Below are 16,887 nucleotides of genomic sequence, written 5' to 3'. Positions count from 1 at the left end.
CCTGAAATGCTTGATTTGCATGTAGGAATGGCCGTTAGACCTCCGAGCCACGTTCTCAGACTCTCACGTTCATGTTTTTAGAGACATCAGCAAGAACCAGATATCGGACATCGCTCCCGATGCCTTCCAGGGTCTGAAATCGCTCACGTCACTGTAAGTGGGGAGTAGTTGCCAGGGACTGGGGGAGGGGCTGGGGGGGAAATACATCCATCGTTTCCAGGAGGCTTTGTCAAGGCTTTATGTTCCCTTACACACTTGTGGCAGCCTGGTAAGGGAAACAAATATTTCTTCAGGGGAAATTGATCTTGGGGAATATTTCTACAACCCAAATGCATTATTTCTATCGATTAACTGCCTGGCAGCCTTCCCAGTTATTGGCTTTTAATTCCAATGCATCTTCTACTCTAACCACGCTCCCCCTCCCACCCCGCAGGCCTGGGCCGTGCTCTCCGGGGAGGTGGGGTGAGGCTTGTAACAGATGTTTATACCCGATGTTTATTACCCATTGCCCCACGAATGCGGCCTGGTCCAGGGAGGAGCTCATGTTCTTCCCCTGGTTTTCAGACTCTTTCTCCAAACCAGCTCATGGTGTTGGAGGAAGCATCAGCCCCACCCTACAAGTCCTTCCTTCCTCCGCTTGGGAACCCTAGAGCTGCCCACTGGGTGGAAGGGAAGACTTGCCTATCCTGGGCTCAGAAACCCCCACTCCCACCCTACCCCTGGGCAGGAAGGGGCGGGGCTTTGTCCTGACTGTCAGTGACTCACCCTTGGGCACAGGGGACAGTGATACCTTCCTGCCCGAAGCACACCCGGTGACAGTGGTCACAGCAACTAGAACAACCGGCAGCTTTTATTGAGCGCCTGCTGCATACCAGGCACTGTGCTAGGAGCCCTGCCGTTCCCTCCTCACAGCACCCTCTAAGACAGACTCCGTCCGAGCTCCACATAGACTGGGGGTTTTATCGTTTCAATCCTGGCTGGATCTCTGACACGTAGTTATGGTACAAAAGAAACCTCGGTGGATAGACACGTGTAATTCATCCAAAGTCCTCCGTAACCAGCAGCAGCGGCTGGATTCGGCCCCAGAATCCACAATCCTCATGCTCTGTTGCCGCGGGGTGAGGTGAAAAGTAAACAGTGGGACACAGCAAAGGCATCACCTGTCGGTATTGCTTTTGTCCTTGGTGGCCACCCACCGGGCAGGAGTGTGGTGGCTCAGAGGCCGGTGCCCACGCTCTGCCTCTTTGCTTCATTAGCCAGTGGGCAGGTAAGAAGCTACACAGCTCCCCCCCGGCCCCACCCCACCGAGAATGTGGGAGGTCAGGGAGGTGTCTCCATGCATCCGTGGCCTTGCTGCTCGCAGAGAAAATTAGCTTCATTTATCAGGTAGGACATCTGGCTGGGATATCCGACAGGACTGCGTGTGAGATTTGCATCTGATGACCACAGAGGAGACGAGAGAGTGGCCATGCGCCCCCAGGATCCCAGCCCTGCCCCACCGGCCTGGTCCCCTGGTCCGGTTTCCCCCTGCCAGGATGTGGGAATAGTCTGAAGACAGCGAGATGCTTCGGTCCTGCAGGAAAAGAAATTCAAAATATGGTTGCCGGACTTGAAATTGGCCTGCCGCTGGCCGATTCGGAACTGTATCGGGGCCCTGTTTAAGGGAAGTGCCCCCCTACCCTCACCCCCAGTTTATACATTCACCCCTCAGTGTCACCCTCTGTGCTGAGGAGCAGTGTGGGGACTGAGAATGGCAGTGACCTGGACAGGCAAGACCCTGGCCTCGTGGGCTTTCAACACGACACTCAGTCCAAACTCAGAGTGGCCACGGGAAAGGGCCGGAAAGCCTCCATGCATCCCTGTCCATTCCGTCCTTCAGCATTGATTGTGCTGGACGCCTGGCCCGTCCTCAGCTCTAGGGCCCAGTCTGGCTGCATGATGTCACCACAGCCTGTCTTCAAGGGCTGGTAGGGAGGCCCAGAATATTTCTATAGTAAATAAGTATGACGGGGGGGGGGGGGGGGGGGGCAGGTTTACAGCTGTGAGTATGCAAAACACAGTTTATTCTTGTATTATTATTATTGGTTATTTTCTATACGAACAACTATAAACCTACTTTCGCCCCACCCTATATATCGGTAATATAACATGATATAATGAGAAGAGGAAAAGCAGTAAAAATAGGGTGACAGGTAGTGAGAAGCAGTAATCAAAATACTCAGGAGACCCTTCCCAGGAAGAGAAGGCGGGGCCAAGCTGCAGGGTGTGGAGATGGCAGCAGGAAGAGTCCACACCCAGATGCCACCTGGGGACCCACAGCCCCGTCCGCCTGCAGGGTGTGCTCGGACCCACTAGGCTGGGGGAAGGCCCCCAGGAGGCGGGATGGATGATGTGGGGCCCCCTGCCCAGACCCCTGATCCCGCCGCCCGCCAGCTCTGCTGTGCGGAAGCTGGGCGTCAGGAGACGAGCAGGCAGTGACATTACGGCACTGGGCACAGTGCGCGGCGGGACATTAATATGAATTAGAATGTGAGCCTGAGCCATCATGCTGGCTTTTATTTAGTCGTTCATTTGTTGAAACATTCGTGAGATACACCCGGGGGCCAAGCGAGACGCTCACTCTTCACTCCTGGTGGCGTCTAGAAAACGGGTTTTGGTTGCTCTCTCCCATTTACCATCTCCTCATCCTCACATTTTACCTCCTCAAAGATACACAGCAGCCTGGATGGGGGTGAATTGTGTTCATTCAGTGCGCCTCAGGGCCCATAGGGAATTAAAACGCACGCATACCAAACCCTCCTCAGCTAAGTTCCCTCCATCTCAGAGGAGGCCGGGCCCGAGAGGCGGCACGTCTATGCCGTGGGTGAGGCAGAGAGAGGCTGAGGGTCTTTGTGCCTGGGCCTAGGGCCAGCGGGAGCCACGGGGCACCGGCCGGAGTGAAAGACCCAGCAGCCTTCCTCCCAGCTTCCCAAGTCACCAGAGACCAGCCCGGCGTCCTGGGTTCTGGGGGCTCAGAGGACAGGAGGAGGGCGGAGTGTAGAAGCCGCCATCCCGCCGAGCTCACAGTTCCTTGCCCCCCCTTTTACCTGAGAGCCAGTCCCTGACTCAGCAGTCTCTGAGCCAGCTGGGCGGGACCCCACACAGCCAGAGGCCTGTCCAGATGGATGATGGGAGGACTCCACTCAGGATTCCCAGGATGCGATGGGAGACTGAAAGGAAACGTCCTGTGGGCTGGGCTCAGCCTGATCAATACTGAAGGGGAGCGGACACAGGGCCAGCCAGCCTCCCCCACATCGCATTTATTGCCAGGGTGTGAGTCACGTTGGCAGGTCCGGGCGGCACCACAAAGGGACAGCTTCTTCCCACTGGAGGCCGCTTACTGGGCTGGGCTGCCCAGGAGCGAAAGGGTAGAGCCCATTTCTCCTCGCCTCCCGGGCAGCCTGTGCCCCCAGCCCGGGTGGCACTTGCGGCCGCCTCCCTGGTGACGAGAAGGGATGAGGCGGATGGGGAAGGGGACTCTGACAGCCCTTTCCCCCCGAGTGGCCGAGGTGGCGGCCTCCTACATGAGTGGGTCCCGGTGGCCACACATCCACAGTGACCGCCGTCTCTGCGTTCTTTTCCAGGGTGCTCTACGGGAACAAGATCACCGAGATTGCCAAGGGGCTGTTTGACGGGCTGGTGTCCCTGCAGCTGCTGTGAGTAGGAACTGGTTGCTGTGTGTGTGTCTGGGACCGTTGGCAGGCTCCGTCCTGCAAACTTGGAGCCTTGCTCTATAGCGCTCTTCTTTTGACTCTCCACCCACCAACAGGAAAAAATAAATCTGAGCTGTGCCCCTTACCTGCAGCACCTCCTTTTGTTGGAAGGAGGGCCAGGGAGCGGGCAGAGGAAGTCCAAGGTCAGTGTGCACAAACCTACAGGTTACGGCTGGGAGCCTGGCCCAGGCATAGCACTCACCGTAGGCTGGGGGCTGGAGATTAGGCCCGAGCTGAATCCTACAAGGAGTAGGATCTTAGGGGCGTGTGCTAGGGACAGGGAACTAAAACATACACCAAACCCCAGTCCTGAAGCCATGGAGCTGCCGACAGACATGTGACCTTGAGGAGGAGGGTGAGAGAATTAGAGAGGCGCCTAATCAGTCACCGATGTGACTCCATCTGGTAAGATATGGCCGAGAGGGAAGTGTTTATTTAATTTAAGGAAGATTTGTTGCCTTGAATTTTGAGCTCTGGGATTATTTATTTGCTTGTATTTCATTCTGGTCATTTGCGCTTTCGTGTTTGAAGAAGCTACGTGAACTCTGATGTGGAGAGGTGAGGGGAGGAATTCAGCTCCTCCTGTACTTTAAGATTGTATGATGTGGGGGAGTTACCTCTGGTTTGTGAGGAGGTAGCTGTAGCATCTACATGTATATTCTGTGGGTGTGGGGGGCGGGTATGTGTGCATGTCCGTGCCCATGTTGGCTCCATGCACCACGATGCCTGCTGGGATCAGGAATCGCTCTCGAGTATCCTGTGAGCAACCGAGAGCATAAGGTGTAGAAACTGCGGGGAGCTCACGTGGCCCTGTGGCTCAGAAGGCTCCACCCTCTGACTAGCACGGGATGCATGCTCACCGAGGTGTGCATCTGAGTTCAAATGAGTACGTGCGTGTGTGAATGTGTTCGTGTGTATGTGTGTGTGCATATGTGTGTGTGTGTATTTGTGTGTCTTTTCTGCCCAGCTGGCATAGCTCGGTGGTTGAGTGTCGACCTATGAACCAGGAGGTCACGGTTCCATTCCCGGGAACCATGCAAGGACACATGCCCAGGTTGCCGGCTCAATCCCCAGTAGGAGGTGTGCAGGAGGCAGGCGATCAATGATATTCTCTCATCATTGATGTTTCTCTCTCTCCCTCTCCCTTCCTCTCTGAAAATCAATAATAATATATTTTCAAAAAATAAAATCAGCCCTAACTGGTTCGGCTTGTGGACTGAAAGGTCCCAGGTTTGATTCCGGTCAAGGGCATGTACCTTGGTTGCGGGCACATCCCCAGTAGGAGGTGTGGAGGAGACAGCTGATCAATGTTTCTCTGTCATAGATGTTTCTAACTCTCTATCCCTCTCCCTTCCTCTCTGTAAAAAATCAATAAAATATCTTTTTTTAAAAAATAAAATAAAATAAAATCACCTCCAAGCCACAGGCAGCGAGGAAGGGGAGGGGGACCTCCTGAGCGGAGCTGCAGTGTAAGGTTCCAGACCAGGGAGTCCAGTGGGTCTCCAGGGGGTGAGAGGCCAGGAGCGAGGATGGAGAGAGGGAGGGCGGCAGCAGGTCTTACAGGGTGGCGCCCAAGACGCTTCCTGTAAGAGGAAGTGAGGCTGTGCCTCCAGCCCTTCCCTCCTCACTTCTTTGCTCCCTGCCTCCCGGTGTCCTTTAAGGCTCAGCCTGGGCAGATTCCTCTCGGACAACACTGTGTGAGTCATGTCTCGAGGAGGTGCCAGCCAGCTTCCAGGCAGCACGTCCATCAGAGCAGCAGGCTGAGAGCAAGGGGAAGGCTGGCCTTCTCTCTGCGTCTCCCTCTGCTCTGTCTCGTGTCCGCCTCGCTGCGGGGCACGTTCGTATTCAGGGGTCCCAGCCCTCCGAGGGCCTGGGAGGCCATTTGTTAGAAGGACAGGACAGGGCCCTGCGGGGCGCTGGGTGATTCACAGATGGTGTTCTCTGCTTGTGGCAAAGAAACTGGCCGCCACCATAAGGCCAGTTAACTGTAGCGATTATTCCCTTGAAAGAAGAGTAACCATAGCATCGGCCTCGAGGTGGATGGGGGGGATGTTGTGTTCCACGGGCTGGGGCTGGAGCAGGAGCCTTTATGATGTCCTTTTACACTCTGGGTTTGGTGTGAGGAGGAAAATGCCCTTACGTGTGTGAAGGAGAAACGTAGCGTGTGTGAAGGAGCCGAGCACAGTACATGGCACGCGGCGAAGGTTCGATAAATGTGTGTTTTTAAAAGAGGAAATATATCCCAGCTCGGAGCTGCAGCAGTCAGGGGTTAATAGACTTGCAGGGCTTTGCTTGGGCCAAGCAGGCAACTCCATCTTCACATTATGATTTTAAGCAGATGGAGCTGAGTAGCTGGGAGAAAAGAAAAAGCACACGTGCGTGCGCGTACACACACACACACACACACACACACACACACACGCACACACACACACACACGCACGCCTAAGATTGACACAGCTCAGGCCGGCTGTTTGCAGAAAGGACCAGCAAGGGTCTTGGCCTGCTGAGTGTTGGAAGGAGGCCTGATTAGATCTAAGTTAGCGCTCAGCCCGCTGGAGACTGGCTTTCTCCTCGTTAGACGGGGAGACGTTCTGATAAGACGGCTCTGATTAGAATGCCCTGGCAGTCGGTAATTTCCTCTCCTTGGATTCCCAGGCTCTTTGCGAAAGGTTTGTTTTTTCTCCTCTCTCTGTCGCTCCACTCATCACAAAGCCACGCCTTCCCCCATGGAGTGACCTTGGCTATTTCCCTTTGGGCACCTGTCCCAATGCTGCCAGTAAGAAAGTGGGTGCATGGTCATCGCTGTCCTGCCTGCCCTCCCCTCCCCCATTCTCTAAACGTTTCAGCCTTCCCACCAAACTTGCCAGCCTGGGACGCACACACCTTCCTGCATCATTTTCAAAATAGCTAGTATGTCACCCTGTGCTTAACCCTGAACAGCGTCAGTTCCTGCAGACATTCACTGCACGGACGCACATTCATCAGTTATTAGCAACGACCCTCATTATATTCAGGGGGTGCGGGGCAGCCGGTCAACTTCAAGCAGGGGGCTGGGGAGGGAGTCAGGTGCCCATCTGAACGAGGAGTGTGCTTAGAGACTGCCTCCAAAACTGCTGAGACCTGAGACATCTCAGAATCCAAGGGAGGACACTGGCACATGCCCCCAACGCCAAGGACGGGAGCAGTTGGACAACCGGAGACATGACCTGTCCCAGGCTCCCTCCATCTCTTCCTCGCCGGAAGCAGGGGTGTGCTCTAGCTCCTCTCCATCCCTCTGCCCCCCAGGCTCCTGGGCTCCTGGGACTTCATGGAGTTGGTGATCCTGGGTGCACAGCCCGCGGAGTGCCCCCCCACAATCCCTCACCTTGCAGCTCAAGGGTCAGTCCTCCCTCAAGCAAGAAAAGAGGTCACTTCCTCCTCTGATGGGCATTTGAAGGCTACACTGTGACTGCCCCTCCCCTTTCCCCTCCCTCGGGGAAAAGAGCACCATGTAGTGATTGCGTGGTGTGCGTAGACAGGCCACTCACCTGGAGCCGGCCGTCACTGGAGGTGGACGCGCCTGTGGAACGCTGGCCACATCCAATGTGAAGCCTGCTCTAGGAGGTCTTAAACCAAACCAGACTGTCTTGGGGCTGGAATCAGTTAAGACAAGCCAGGCACCTGTTGTTTGATTTTCTTGGAAGGCAGACAAGACCATTTGAGGATCTCAGAGTTTGCCAAGCAACATGCCAATTACCGGGCAGCGAGCAAAACGTCACTCCCTACAGCTCACTTTCCCTCGCCAGCTGTTTCCCTGGTATCGCCGCTGCTGCTAATAAACGCGCTTGCTTTTACTGAATGCTTAATGTGCTCCGGGGCCTGTGCCCGGGAATGTCACATGCACCATCCCATCGCATGGTTACAGAAATGATGGAAGCCCACTTTACAGATGGGGAAACTGAGGCACTGGAGGGTTGAGTGACCTGGCCATCGTCAGCATGTAAGTCTGATACCAGAATCCACGCCAGAGACTCCTGCTGCAGACCCAGGCACAGCAGGTCCGCAGAACTAGCTGGGGAAATCCGGGACAGGAATCCTCCCCGACTCCGCCCAGGAGGAAGGGGCTGCGGTCAGTTCCTCTTGCAATGGGTGCCTCGTCTCCATGGAACGTGCTTTGGCTGAGGGTCTCCACCCCACCGATGCTCCCCCTGAGCCCTGGGAGGTGGCAATCGAGGAGCTGCGGGTCCTTAAACTGGGGAGAGGGAGAGGCTGAGGATGCTCCCAGCAGTAGAGGCAGACATGCTCTCTGACTCATCCTGGAGGGAGGCGTTCTTCCCTCTGAGCACCGGAGCTTCCTAAGGAAAGCCCTTGGGGAGACTCAAGTCTGGGACCTTCAATGCTTGGTCACTGAGTGAATGGTGGACTCCTCTTAAAGGACTTACTAGTAACCAGGTAGCCATCAATAGGCAGGTTCCCTTCCCCCCTCCCCCACTTGCTGTTGGGGGGTGGAGGGACAAGCCTGTGGCACCAGGGGAGGTCCCTTGGTCTCCTGAGAACAGGTGAGGGCTCCCCCGCCCGGCTCTCCGGATCTCAGCTTCCCACTGGTTGCCTTGGGGGAGCCCAGCTGTGTGCACCCTGCCCCCAGGGCCCCCCTGAGTCTGTGGAGCTGAAGGAGATCCTGTTTTTCAGACCGGCCACCCGATGGCATTGCTGCATTTGCAATTTCCCCTGCATCCGGCGTCACCATGACAACCAGTGGCCAGCAGTGCAGTCATTATCAGGAGAGATGTGGACAGTCTCCTCGCCGTTGTTGGACTAGGAGGGCTCCCCGTGTCCTCTAGTGAGCGTGTAGCATGACCTGGCCCAGAACACCCATGCACAGAGCAGAGGAGGTTCTGGGCAGGTCAGAGTCCCTCGATCTCACAGCGCCAGGCATCACCAGGCTCCTCCCGGGTCAGGCCTCAGTAAGCTACCAAAGGTCAGAATAAATCCCCCATATTTCATAGGGGAAGGATGAGAGCATGTTTGTTCTAAGGCGGGAGAGTGGCTCTCACTACAGTTAATAGATAAAGAAATTCATGATGGCAGAAGGTTAATTGTAGAGAAATTTTTTTAAAGATGAAGACAAATTAATGAGGGAGGTTTGACTCTCTATCCGGCAGCTTAATCAGGGGTCCAGAGGAGCTCCCCTAACGGGTGCCCTCACTAACCATTTCTGCCGATGTGTGATGGTGCGGAATACTGCCCGGATACACAGAGGTCTGTGTGTAACCACAAAGAGCCTTTATAAGAAAGTGTTCCATGCCCTGCGGTTGTGGGTGCCGTCTTTCCTCCCGTGTACCTGCATCTGAGTGTGTGTGAAGCAGCAAGTGGCTCCTCAGCCTCAGTTAGGAACAGGGGCGCCGTGAAGCCCGCCCTGGCAAAAGCCTGGGCCCGCCCTTCGCCCCCCTTTCCTGGAGGGGCTTCCCTGTTCTCCGGGGAGGGGCTGCTGCGCTCCTCCTTGGCACCAGCTTTCAGAGAAGGCCCTGCACTGCGGAGTTTGGAGTTTGCACTCGGCATTTCCACACAAGCCCCCTATCCCAGGAGGAGAGAGGCCACTGTCTCCCGCGGCCCACGGCACCTATGAGGATATGAACACCCGGGAAAGATAGCTCTGGGCCACTGAAGCCACATGTGGACCGCTGGCGTTGCCACAGTGATTTGAATGCAAGTCATCCTTAAACCTGACCCCAGATGTCTGTGTTTTCCTAGCCTAGCAGCCAAGGCTGTGGGCCCCAGGGGGATTAGCAATGAAAAGATCCGGCCCAGGGTAGTCGCTAAAAATGGGGCCCCAGTGGTCTGCCCAGTGGCCTCTTTGGGAGACTGGGTGTGGTGGGTGCTTCTCGCTGATCAGGGTGGACCTTACTCCCCTCCTGTGGTCCATCTCCCCGTGTTGCCTGGACCTGAGTGAGTGAAGTATAAGCTGCGGAGTGATGAGCTCCTGGGAGCTTTCCTGCCCGGCCAGGCCCATCCCCCCACTGGAGGAGGACAGGAGGCCGGGAGGCCTGGAGGCCAGAGCCCTCCTCAGCAGGACGGGCTGGTCCACGCCCCCCAGCTCCACGCCCTGGTCCCTAGCGGCTCCTGGTTCCTGCCTGGCTTTGCCTGCAGGCGCAGCTCCTGGAAAGGATTATCTCTCGGCAGCGTGTTGTGTTGGTAAGTCAATGGGCTGAGCGCTAATCCCTCTTGACACGGAACATATGTGAACGCTGAAAGTGCTCCGAGAAGGGGCGGCGGGTGCCGGCAGAGCTACCCTGGGAAGTGAATTTAGGAGGTGGCGCCCTTCGCCTTCATCTCCTCTGTGAAGCCCAGCTCTTTTGGTTTGGTTCTGTGATGGACTCATTGCTAAGTGGCTAGGAGTGCCTGGGAGGATGAGGCCCACGCCTCCCGGAGGCCCTCGGGGATTCCTGGTCCCTTAGTGGGAGTGGGCTGAGCGTCGGGGGCCTGGTGGCCAGGAGTAAAGTCTGTGGGCTTAGGTGACATGGATCCAGCTCTCAGTCTACCTACCGGTTGCTAATTGTGCAATTTGGGGCGAAGGCACTTGCGCTGTCTGAGTCCCAGGGGTGCCCTCTGTCAGGTGGAGAGAACACTTACTTCATCGGGCTGTGGGGAGCTTCGGGGAGTTAATATTGGACAGGCGCGTGGCGAGTGCCTGGCCACACATAGAACTTATTACTTGTTAGCGATGACCTGACATATCACCTGTTAGGTCCTGTGACCACAGATGCTCACCTGGCCTGATCCTTGCAGCACTCCTTCCCTTTTGTTTATATGACTTTGAGGTTCCCTTGGGTGCTGGGTCTGGGAGCAGGTGTCCCCACAGCACGGTTGGATCTGCTACTGGGGAAATAGTTATGAACACGACATGCCCCCAGCCCCCTGACTCTCTGGTTCCAACTGTAAGTCCATCAAGCTGGGAGCCAGTTGGGGCGTCCAAGTTCTGAGCTCGCATACCAGCAGCCTCTTGACCATGGCAAGCTGGAGCGCCCCTTCTTCCATAAGGGAGGCTGTCGTCTCTGCTTCATCGTTGTCCCCTGGCCTGCCCAGAGGAGACTGAGAGCTCAGGAGAGGGGAGCACAGACGAGCACACCACCCCCCAAATCAGCATGTAGCCAGTGGTCCCTAAAGGCCGCAGCCCTGCATGGTGCAGGGGTGAACCGTCAGTGAAGACCGGCCCCTCTGTGCCCACGGCTGTGTGCTGAGCAGCCCGTCTGCCAACTTGGTGCCAAGTCCTTCCTAAGGTGCCTCTACACAACCCAGAGGCCAGCAGCATCACCTAGACCCAGCCAGACCCCGTCCACCTGAGGCGCGCCCAGTGCATTCCAGAGCCAGGCAAGAGCGCCCCTCCCCCGGGACGGGAACCCCTTCCATCGGCCAGGAGGAGAGAATATGGACTGTACGTAGTGGGTCAGAGATGAGCTGTGGAGTCGAGTGGCTGGAGCTTCACTTACCGCTGGGGGTCCACCCTGACCCTCAGTGTCTTCATCGGCAAAATGAGGACATTTGGGTGAGAGGAAATACGGCACAGAAAGGGCTATGGAGAGTGCGTAGCACAGGGCAGCACACAGACCGTGGTCTGTGTCATGATTGTCATCATGTCTCAGGGGCGAGACAAGAAAGAGGGCAGATCAAGAAAGAGGGCGCATCGGTCCCTGCAGTGAGGAGGGAGAAGGCCTGTGCTCAGGCCTTCTTGTCGAGCTGTCGAACCCCCTTTCCAATAGCTGTGTGCTCTCTATTTGCTCCATGACCAGGTGTTTCTTAAGTGCCCCTCCGACTTGTCCGTGTTCCATGCACGGAGCAGAGGCGGGGAGTGGCTGCCAGCCTTCCTCCCAAGGAAAGAGGAGGGACCTGCTGTCAGGCCTCCCCCGGGCTGGGATCAGTGAGGCCGTCGGCACCTCGATCTGGATACCCAGCTTAATGTGGCCTCTCCCTGCACCCCCGAGTCGTGCCTTAGGAGCCACACGTCCTGGGAGAGCAAAGGGGACCAAGCCAGCGCCCTTCGTGTTTCCCTGAGCTCCTGCTCCACGCAGGCCACACGCTGTGCTGTCTTGGCGAGTCATTCTGCCAGCCTGGGTGGTGAGACACCTCACATCCTCAAGATATTACCCCATGCCGAGAGATCTGGAAGCAGCAGGGAATGGGAAAGCATCTGGGTCTGAAAAAGAAGCTCCGGGAATTCTGAGGGGAGCAGAGGGTGCCAGAGTGGGATGCAGTTTGGACACTTTCAAGGCAGGTCACGGTTGCCTTGACCAACGTCCTGCACCAGAACCAAGCCCTGCAATTGGGCTTATGCATCTGCACTAGCATCTCAAATCTAAATGCCTACGCAGGCAGGCAAGGTAGATGGAATAGTGAAGGGCAGACAATAGGGAGAAGTGAGAACTGTGGCAAACAGGGCATATGTTCTATCGAAAGGGGCAGCCACTCCATAGCTGCCTCCAGTGGACCCAGATTCTAAATTTTTTTTTCAAAAAAAATAGAAATCTGTTATATGTGTGTGTATGGGGGGGGGGAGAGGGGGACAGGGAGGGAGGGAGGGAGAGAGAGAGAGAGAGAGAGAGAGAGAGAGAGAGAGGGATTTTAAACACTGGGAGGACTGAATGAACGTATTTACATGTGGGATGTTGCACTGTATTGCAGGGAGGATCCTATCTTTGGGCCATCAGACGGCACCTCAGAGTGGGCCTCTTTGCTAAATGGTTCACTATTCACCAGCCCAGACAGTGCCCTCGGGAGGCCCTGAATATCAAAGTTTGGAACAAGTCATTTACCACATACTTCTTGTTTTAAACAAACCAATCAAAAAGTGTGTGTGTGTGTGTGTGTGTGTGTGTATAGGGTCCGTTTGTCCCTAACTCTTGGCTGCTTGGCCCTGTGGGCTCTCTAGCTTTGCTCCCTGTTCCTCTGCTCCCTGGCATCCTTCTCAGAATGCCCCACATGGAGGGGCCTCAACTAGAATGTGATCTATAAAGCACAGGAAATCCTAGGGCGAGGGAGCTACAAAGGGGGTAGACGTGGGCAGGAGGTGAGGCGTTCATACAGAAGACACAGTCCCTCTGCAGCCCCAGTGATCATAACGACTCCCAACCTCAGGCAGGCCCCTCCCCACTCAGCCGCGGTTTCCCCGCCTGTGACTTGAGAGGCGCGCTCTGCCCATCTGCCCAGGTTACTGTGAGAATACGAGGCCGTCAGAAAGGCACTTTGGCAAACACGAGACGTGTTCCAGCAACACGAGCTCCTTTCCAGCGTGAGGCAGGAGGACATCTGTGCGAGCCCTGGGGACCCTGCCCGTTATTTGCCAGATTACACAGGCAGTTCCTCCACTTGTCATGGCCGCAGCTGCCCGCACACCGGCTGCAGCAGGAACAGGTGGCACAGATGATTCCGCCGCCAGGGCAGCCCCACCGCTGCCAGCGGAAGCCCCGGGGACCCTGGCATCAAGGGCCCCCGGAGACAAGACAGTCTGTTATGAGCCTCATGGGTTGCTCCCCGCAAGGGAAGCTCTGGGCCAGCCCTGAAAATAGGAATTTTGAAACTTCCATGTTTAGCTCGTTAGTTCGGTTCCCCCTCCCCTGCTTCCCTTTAAGAGAGACTGGGAGGTTACTTTAAGCCAGTGGCAAGGGCACCACTAGTCAGTCTGGGGAGTGTGGATCCTAAGGGGACCCAAATTTGCTTGACTTTCCAGCTGCATCTGGAAAACTTACTGACCCCTCCCAGCATCGCCTGTGCTGGATGGACTGAGTTCCACCTGAAAGGCATGTTTCTATGGCTTTCAGGCCTGTGGGGACATGGGCTCCAGGGGAGGCTCCAGATGATGGCAGAGGGCAGCACAGCGGCCATGGTGCCCCGCATGCCCATTCCCATGCCCAGGCATCTTCTAAGTGTCTGTGGCCACAGGAAGGCGAGACCCTCTCTCTCTGCTCAGCAGCAGGAGCCTGGCTGCGCGGAGAGCGAGGGAGCTCTGCAGCCCGGTCCCTGCATCAGCCCTGGGCCCACGGCTGACGACCAGGGTCAGCGAGTCACCCGCCTCTCCTGTGCTTGCAGCCTCCTCAATGCCAACAAGATCAACTGCCTGCGGGTGAACACGTTCCAGGACTTGCAGAACCTCAACCTGCTCTCCCTCTATGACAACAAGCTGCAGACCATCAGCAAGGGGCTCTTCGCCCCTCTGCAGGCCATCCAGACGCTGTGAGTACGCCCAGGCCGCAGGGACCGCACATGGCCACGGGGACCCCCGCTTGAGGACAGAGTGGGCACCGACCGGTACAGCTCCCCTGTTCTGAGCTCACACCATGCAGGGCGCCACACTTGGTTCTTCCCCTGGATACAAACCTCTAAGCCTCATAACAACCCTTTGCGGTAGGTGCTGTTATGATCCCCTGGTTCTGTGAGAGGAAACCGAGGCTCAGAGAGGTTAGGTAACTTACTCAAGGTTGCACAGCTAGTGAGAATCCAGATTTGAATCCAGGCAGAGTTGCCCTTCAGCTGCTCTCTTATTCACTGCAGCCACTATATTCTCTGAGGATAACCCACCACTACCGAGCCCCACCCCCACCCCGGCTACCCTCTGATACGGGCACCCTGGGAGTATTTCACCTCCCGCCTTGGGAGCAGTTCCTCACTCCCAAGCACTGCACATGTTCACAGATAGGTCCGTGAGATCGCTGACCACCTCGCACAGGTCAGGTCTCGGGCCATGTTTCTGATGCTCCAGCCCCACGCTGAGACCCTCACCCCAGCCGGTGGCCTGGCCGTGAGCCTGGGGCGTCTGAGTCATCTGGCACTTGGCCCGTAGCAAGAGACAGGAACCAATAAAGAGCGGAACAGCTGCTACCTATTGGCCCCCTACCACGTGCCAGGCACCGTGTGCAGCTCTGCAGGGTTTTCTTACTGAGCCAAGGAGAGGGAGGCCACGGTGCTGCTCACGACGGCGCGATGACAGCAGCCGTGCCGCTGCTTTTTATGGAACACCCCCATGTGCCCGTCGCCCTGCCAGCTGCCTTATGCGCCTGTGCGGCAGAGCTCAGAGACGTGAAACACAGTCTTTTCTACGCACACACCCTAGGCCTGCAGCTCGCTTTGCCCATCAGGATTGGCGTGGGTGAGGGTCGGGGGGGGGGGCAGGATCCGTGGCAGGTCTTGCCCTGAGTGGGCGAGGCCGAGTGCCCAGCCCCTCTCTGGTCCTCTCTGAAAGCAGCCCATGTCCCCCAGGCCTCCTGGGGTGATGAGGGAGGGATCCATGCACTGGATGGCCAGGGCCCAGCACCAGGCGGGAGGGGGTGGTGTGGGCACCACAGGTCACTCCTGATGAGCGCCCCTCCCTCTCCCAGCCACTTAGCCCAAAACCCGTTTGTGTGCGACTGCCATCTGAAGTGGCTGGCGGACTACCTGCAGGACAACCCCATCGAGACCAGCGGGGCGCGCTGCAGCAGCCCCCGGCGCCTGGCCAACAAGCGCATCAGCCAGGTCAAGAGCAAGAAGTTCCGCTGCTCAGGTAATCAGGTTAGGGCGGGCCCACCTCCCCTCGGCGCCCCTGGAGGCCCATAATCCGATCTGGAGGACAGCGAGCTGCAGTGGCTCCTGGGAGCAGCTTTGCAAATTAAATTGGGGAAATTCAGTTAGTCCTGCAGAAAACCAATTACCTTATGGATTTAAAATAAAACACACACACACAGTAAAATCATGGGGCGGGGAGGGGGGTGGCAGGGGGATGCGTGGTTTCAGGAGAGACAGAGCCCAGGCGACAGCGTATCTCCGGGGCTCGGTGGAAGCTAGAGGTTGGGACAGGCTTTTTATGCATTTTTCCTAGTGTCTAAAGCGTGCTCCCCAAGTGGCAGGTAGAGAGGTATTCCACAGGCCAGGCTGCAGGCAGCATACAATCTTGTGGGCCTCTTTCTCCCCTCTAAGGCCACCTGGTGCAGCCCTTCAACCACAGTTGATTACAGGTCTCACAAATATTTTTGCCAGCTCCCCCCGCCAGACTGGTAACTCTGATTGCCAAAGAGCAAGCCTTGCCCTCCGGTCCCCAGGCTCCCTCTGCCGCCTGGCTCCCCACCGCCCCGGGAGAGACACCGGCTGAATGGCAGGGGGCTCTCAGCTCTTCCTGGAAAGGGAGGTCGCTCTCCTTGACCCAGTAGTGAGGGGAATGGGCAGTTAAAGATGACTGTCATTTGCTCCTGGAAAAAAATCACCAAGCCGCATTGTGTCCCAGCGGTAAGAGATTGATAGGACGTGCTGAGACGCTGCACCCACCTCACAATCCGCGTGTCAGCAAGAACCTCTCCTCTCCCCGCCCCAGAGCGCCGTGTGGAAGCGCACTTTCCCGGGCAGCGCCAGCTGGGTGGCCCGGAGAGGGCCCGAGGGCAGGCCTCTGCTGCTGGCAAGCCCTTCCTGTCCTCCAAGTCAGACCCCTGAGTCCACGTCTCCAGAAAAGCCAGCACGTGCATGACTTCAGCTGTTTTATTTTTATTTTTTCAACAGCAGCAAACACCTGGAGAGGCTTGGGGGTAACAGGGAGTCTGGGCACTAGGAGGCGCTGCTCCCAGTGGTCTCCCCAGAGCAGCATGTCTGCTTGGAGAGCAGTTTCTCGCCTTGGTGAGCACTGTGCCGCCTGCTCTGCTTGGTTCTTCCCAGAGTCCTGGGTGGCCAGCAGGACTGGCCCCGCCCTGCAGCAGAGGGAGCCCAGGGCTCAGAGGTGACAGGCACCCCAAGGTCACAGCCAGCCATGGTGGAGGCGGGGCCAGACCCCGGTCTAGCTTGTTCCTCGCAGCATCTGGGAGAGAAGAGCATTTGGGAAGGAGGACCAGCTCCTTGAATGACTGTCTTTCCCAGTCTAATGGCTCCTCCCTCCACCCCACCCCTGAACCCTGTCTGAAGTTCCTCCCACCCAGGGCTGCCCCTGAGGCTCAGCCATCCCTCCTGGGGGCCTCTCCTCCTGACTGACACTTTCCCCTCCGTCCCTGGCCTGTCTGGCCACGGCCGCGTTCATTCGCTCTGACAGGCAGCTGTGCTCAAGAAGAGGGGCAATCAGAGGGAGAGGAAGGCAGGTGCCAACCGACCCTCAGTCTCTCTCACGGGGTCCTGTTTGGTGTCGGGCTCCAGGTTGATGCCCGGGCTC

At 57.0% G+C, this 16,887-nt stretch overlaps 1 protein-coding gene across 1 annotated transcript in view; it reads left to right on the top strand.

Moving 5' to 3' along the window:
• The window catches only part of SLIT3 (slit guidance ligand 3), a 536,168-nt gene that overhangs the window by 459,073 nt on the left and 60,208 nt on the right, over positions 1 to 16,887 (top strand). Inside the window, exons 11-14 of the mRNA XM_081092174.1 lie at positions 82 to 153; positions 3,624 to 3,695; positions 13,815 to 13,958; positions 15,101 to 15,264. Coding sequence (XP_080948300.1) covers positions 82 to 153; positions 3,624 to 3,695; positions 13,815 to 13,958; positions 15,101 to 15,264 — 452 coding nt within the window. The remainder of the gene's footprint in view (positions 1 to 81; positions 154 to 3,623; positions 3,696 to 13,814; positions 13,959 to 15,100; positions 15,265 to 16,887) is intronic.

The sequence above is a fragment of the Myotis nattereri genome (genome assembly GCF_964212035.1).
Source record: "Myotis nattereri genome assembly, chromosome: 5".
NCBI classification, from domain to species: domain Eukaryota; kingdom Metazoa; phylum Chordata; class Mammalia; order Chiroptera; family Vespertilionidae; genus Myotis; species Myotis nattereri.
The sequence above is the reverse complement of the archived record's forward strand: the minus strand, read 5'-3'. Positions and strand labels throughout refer to the sequence as shown.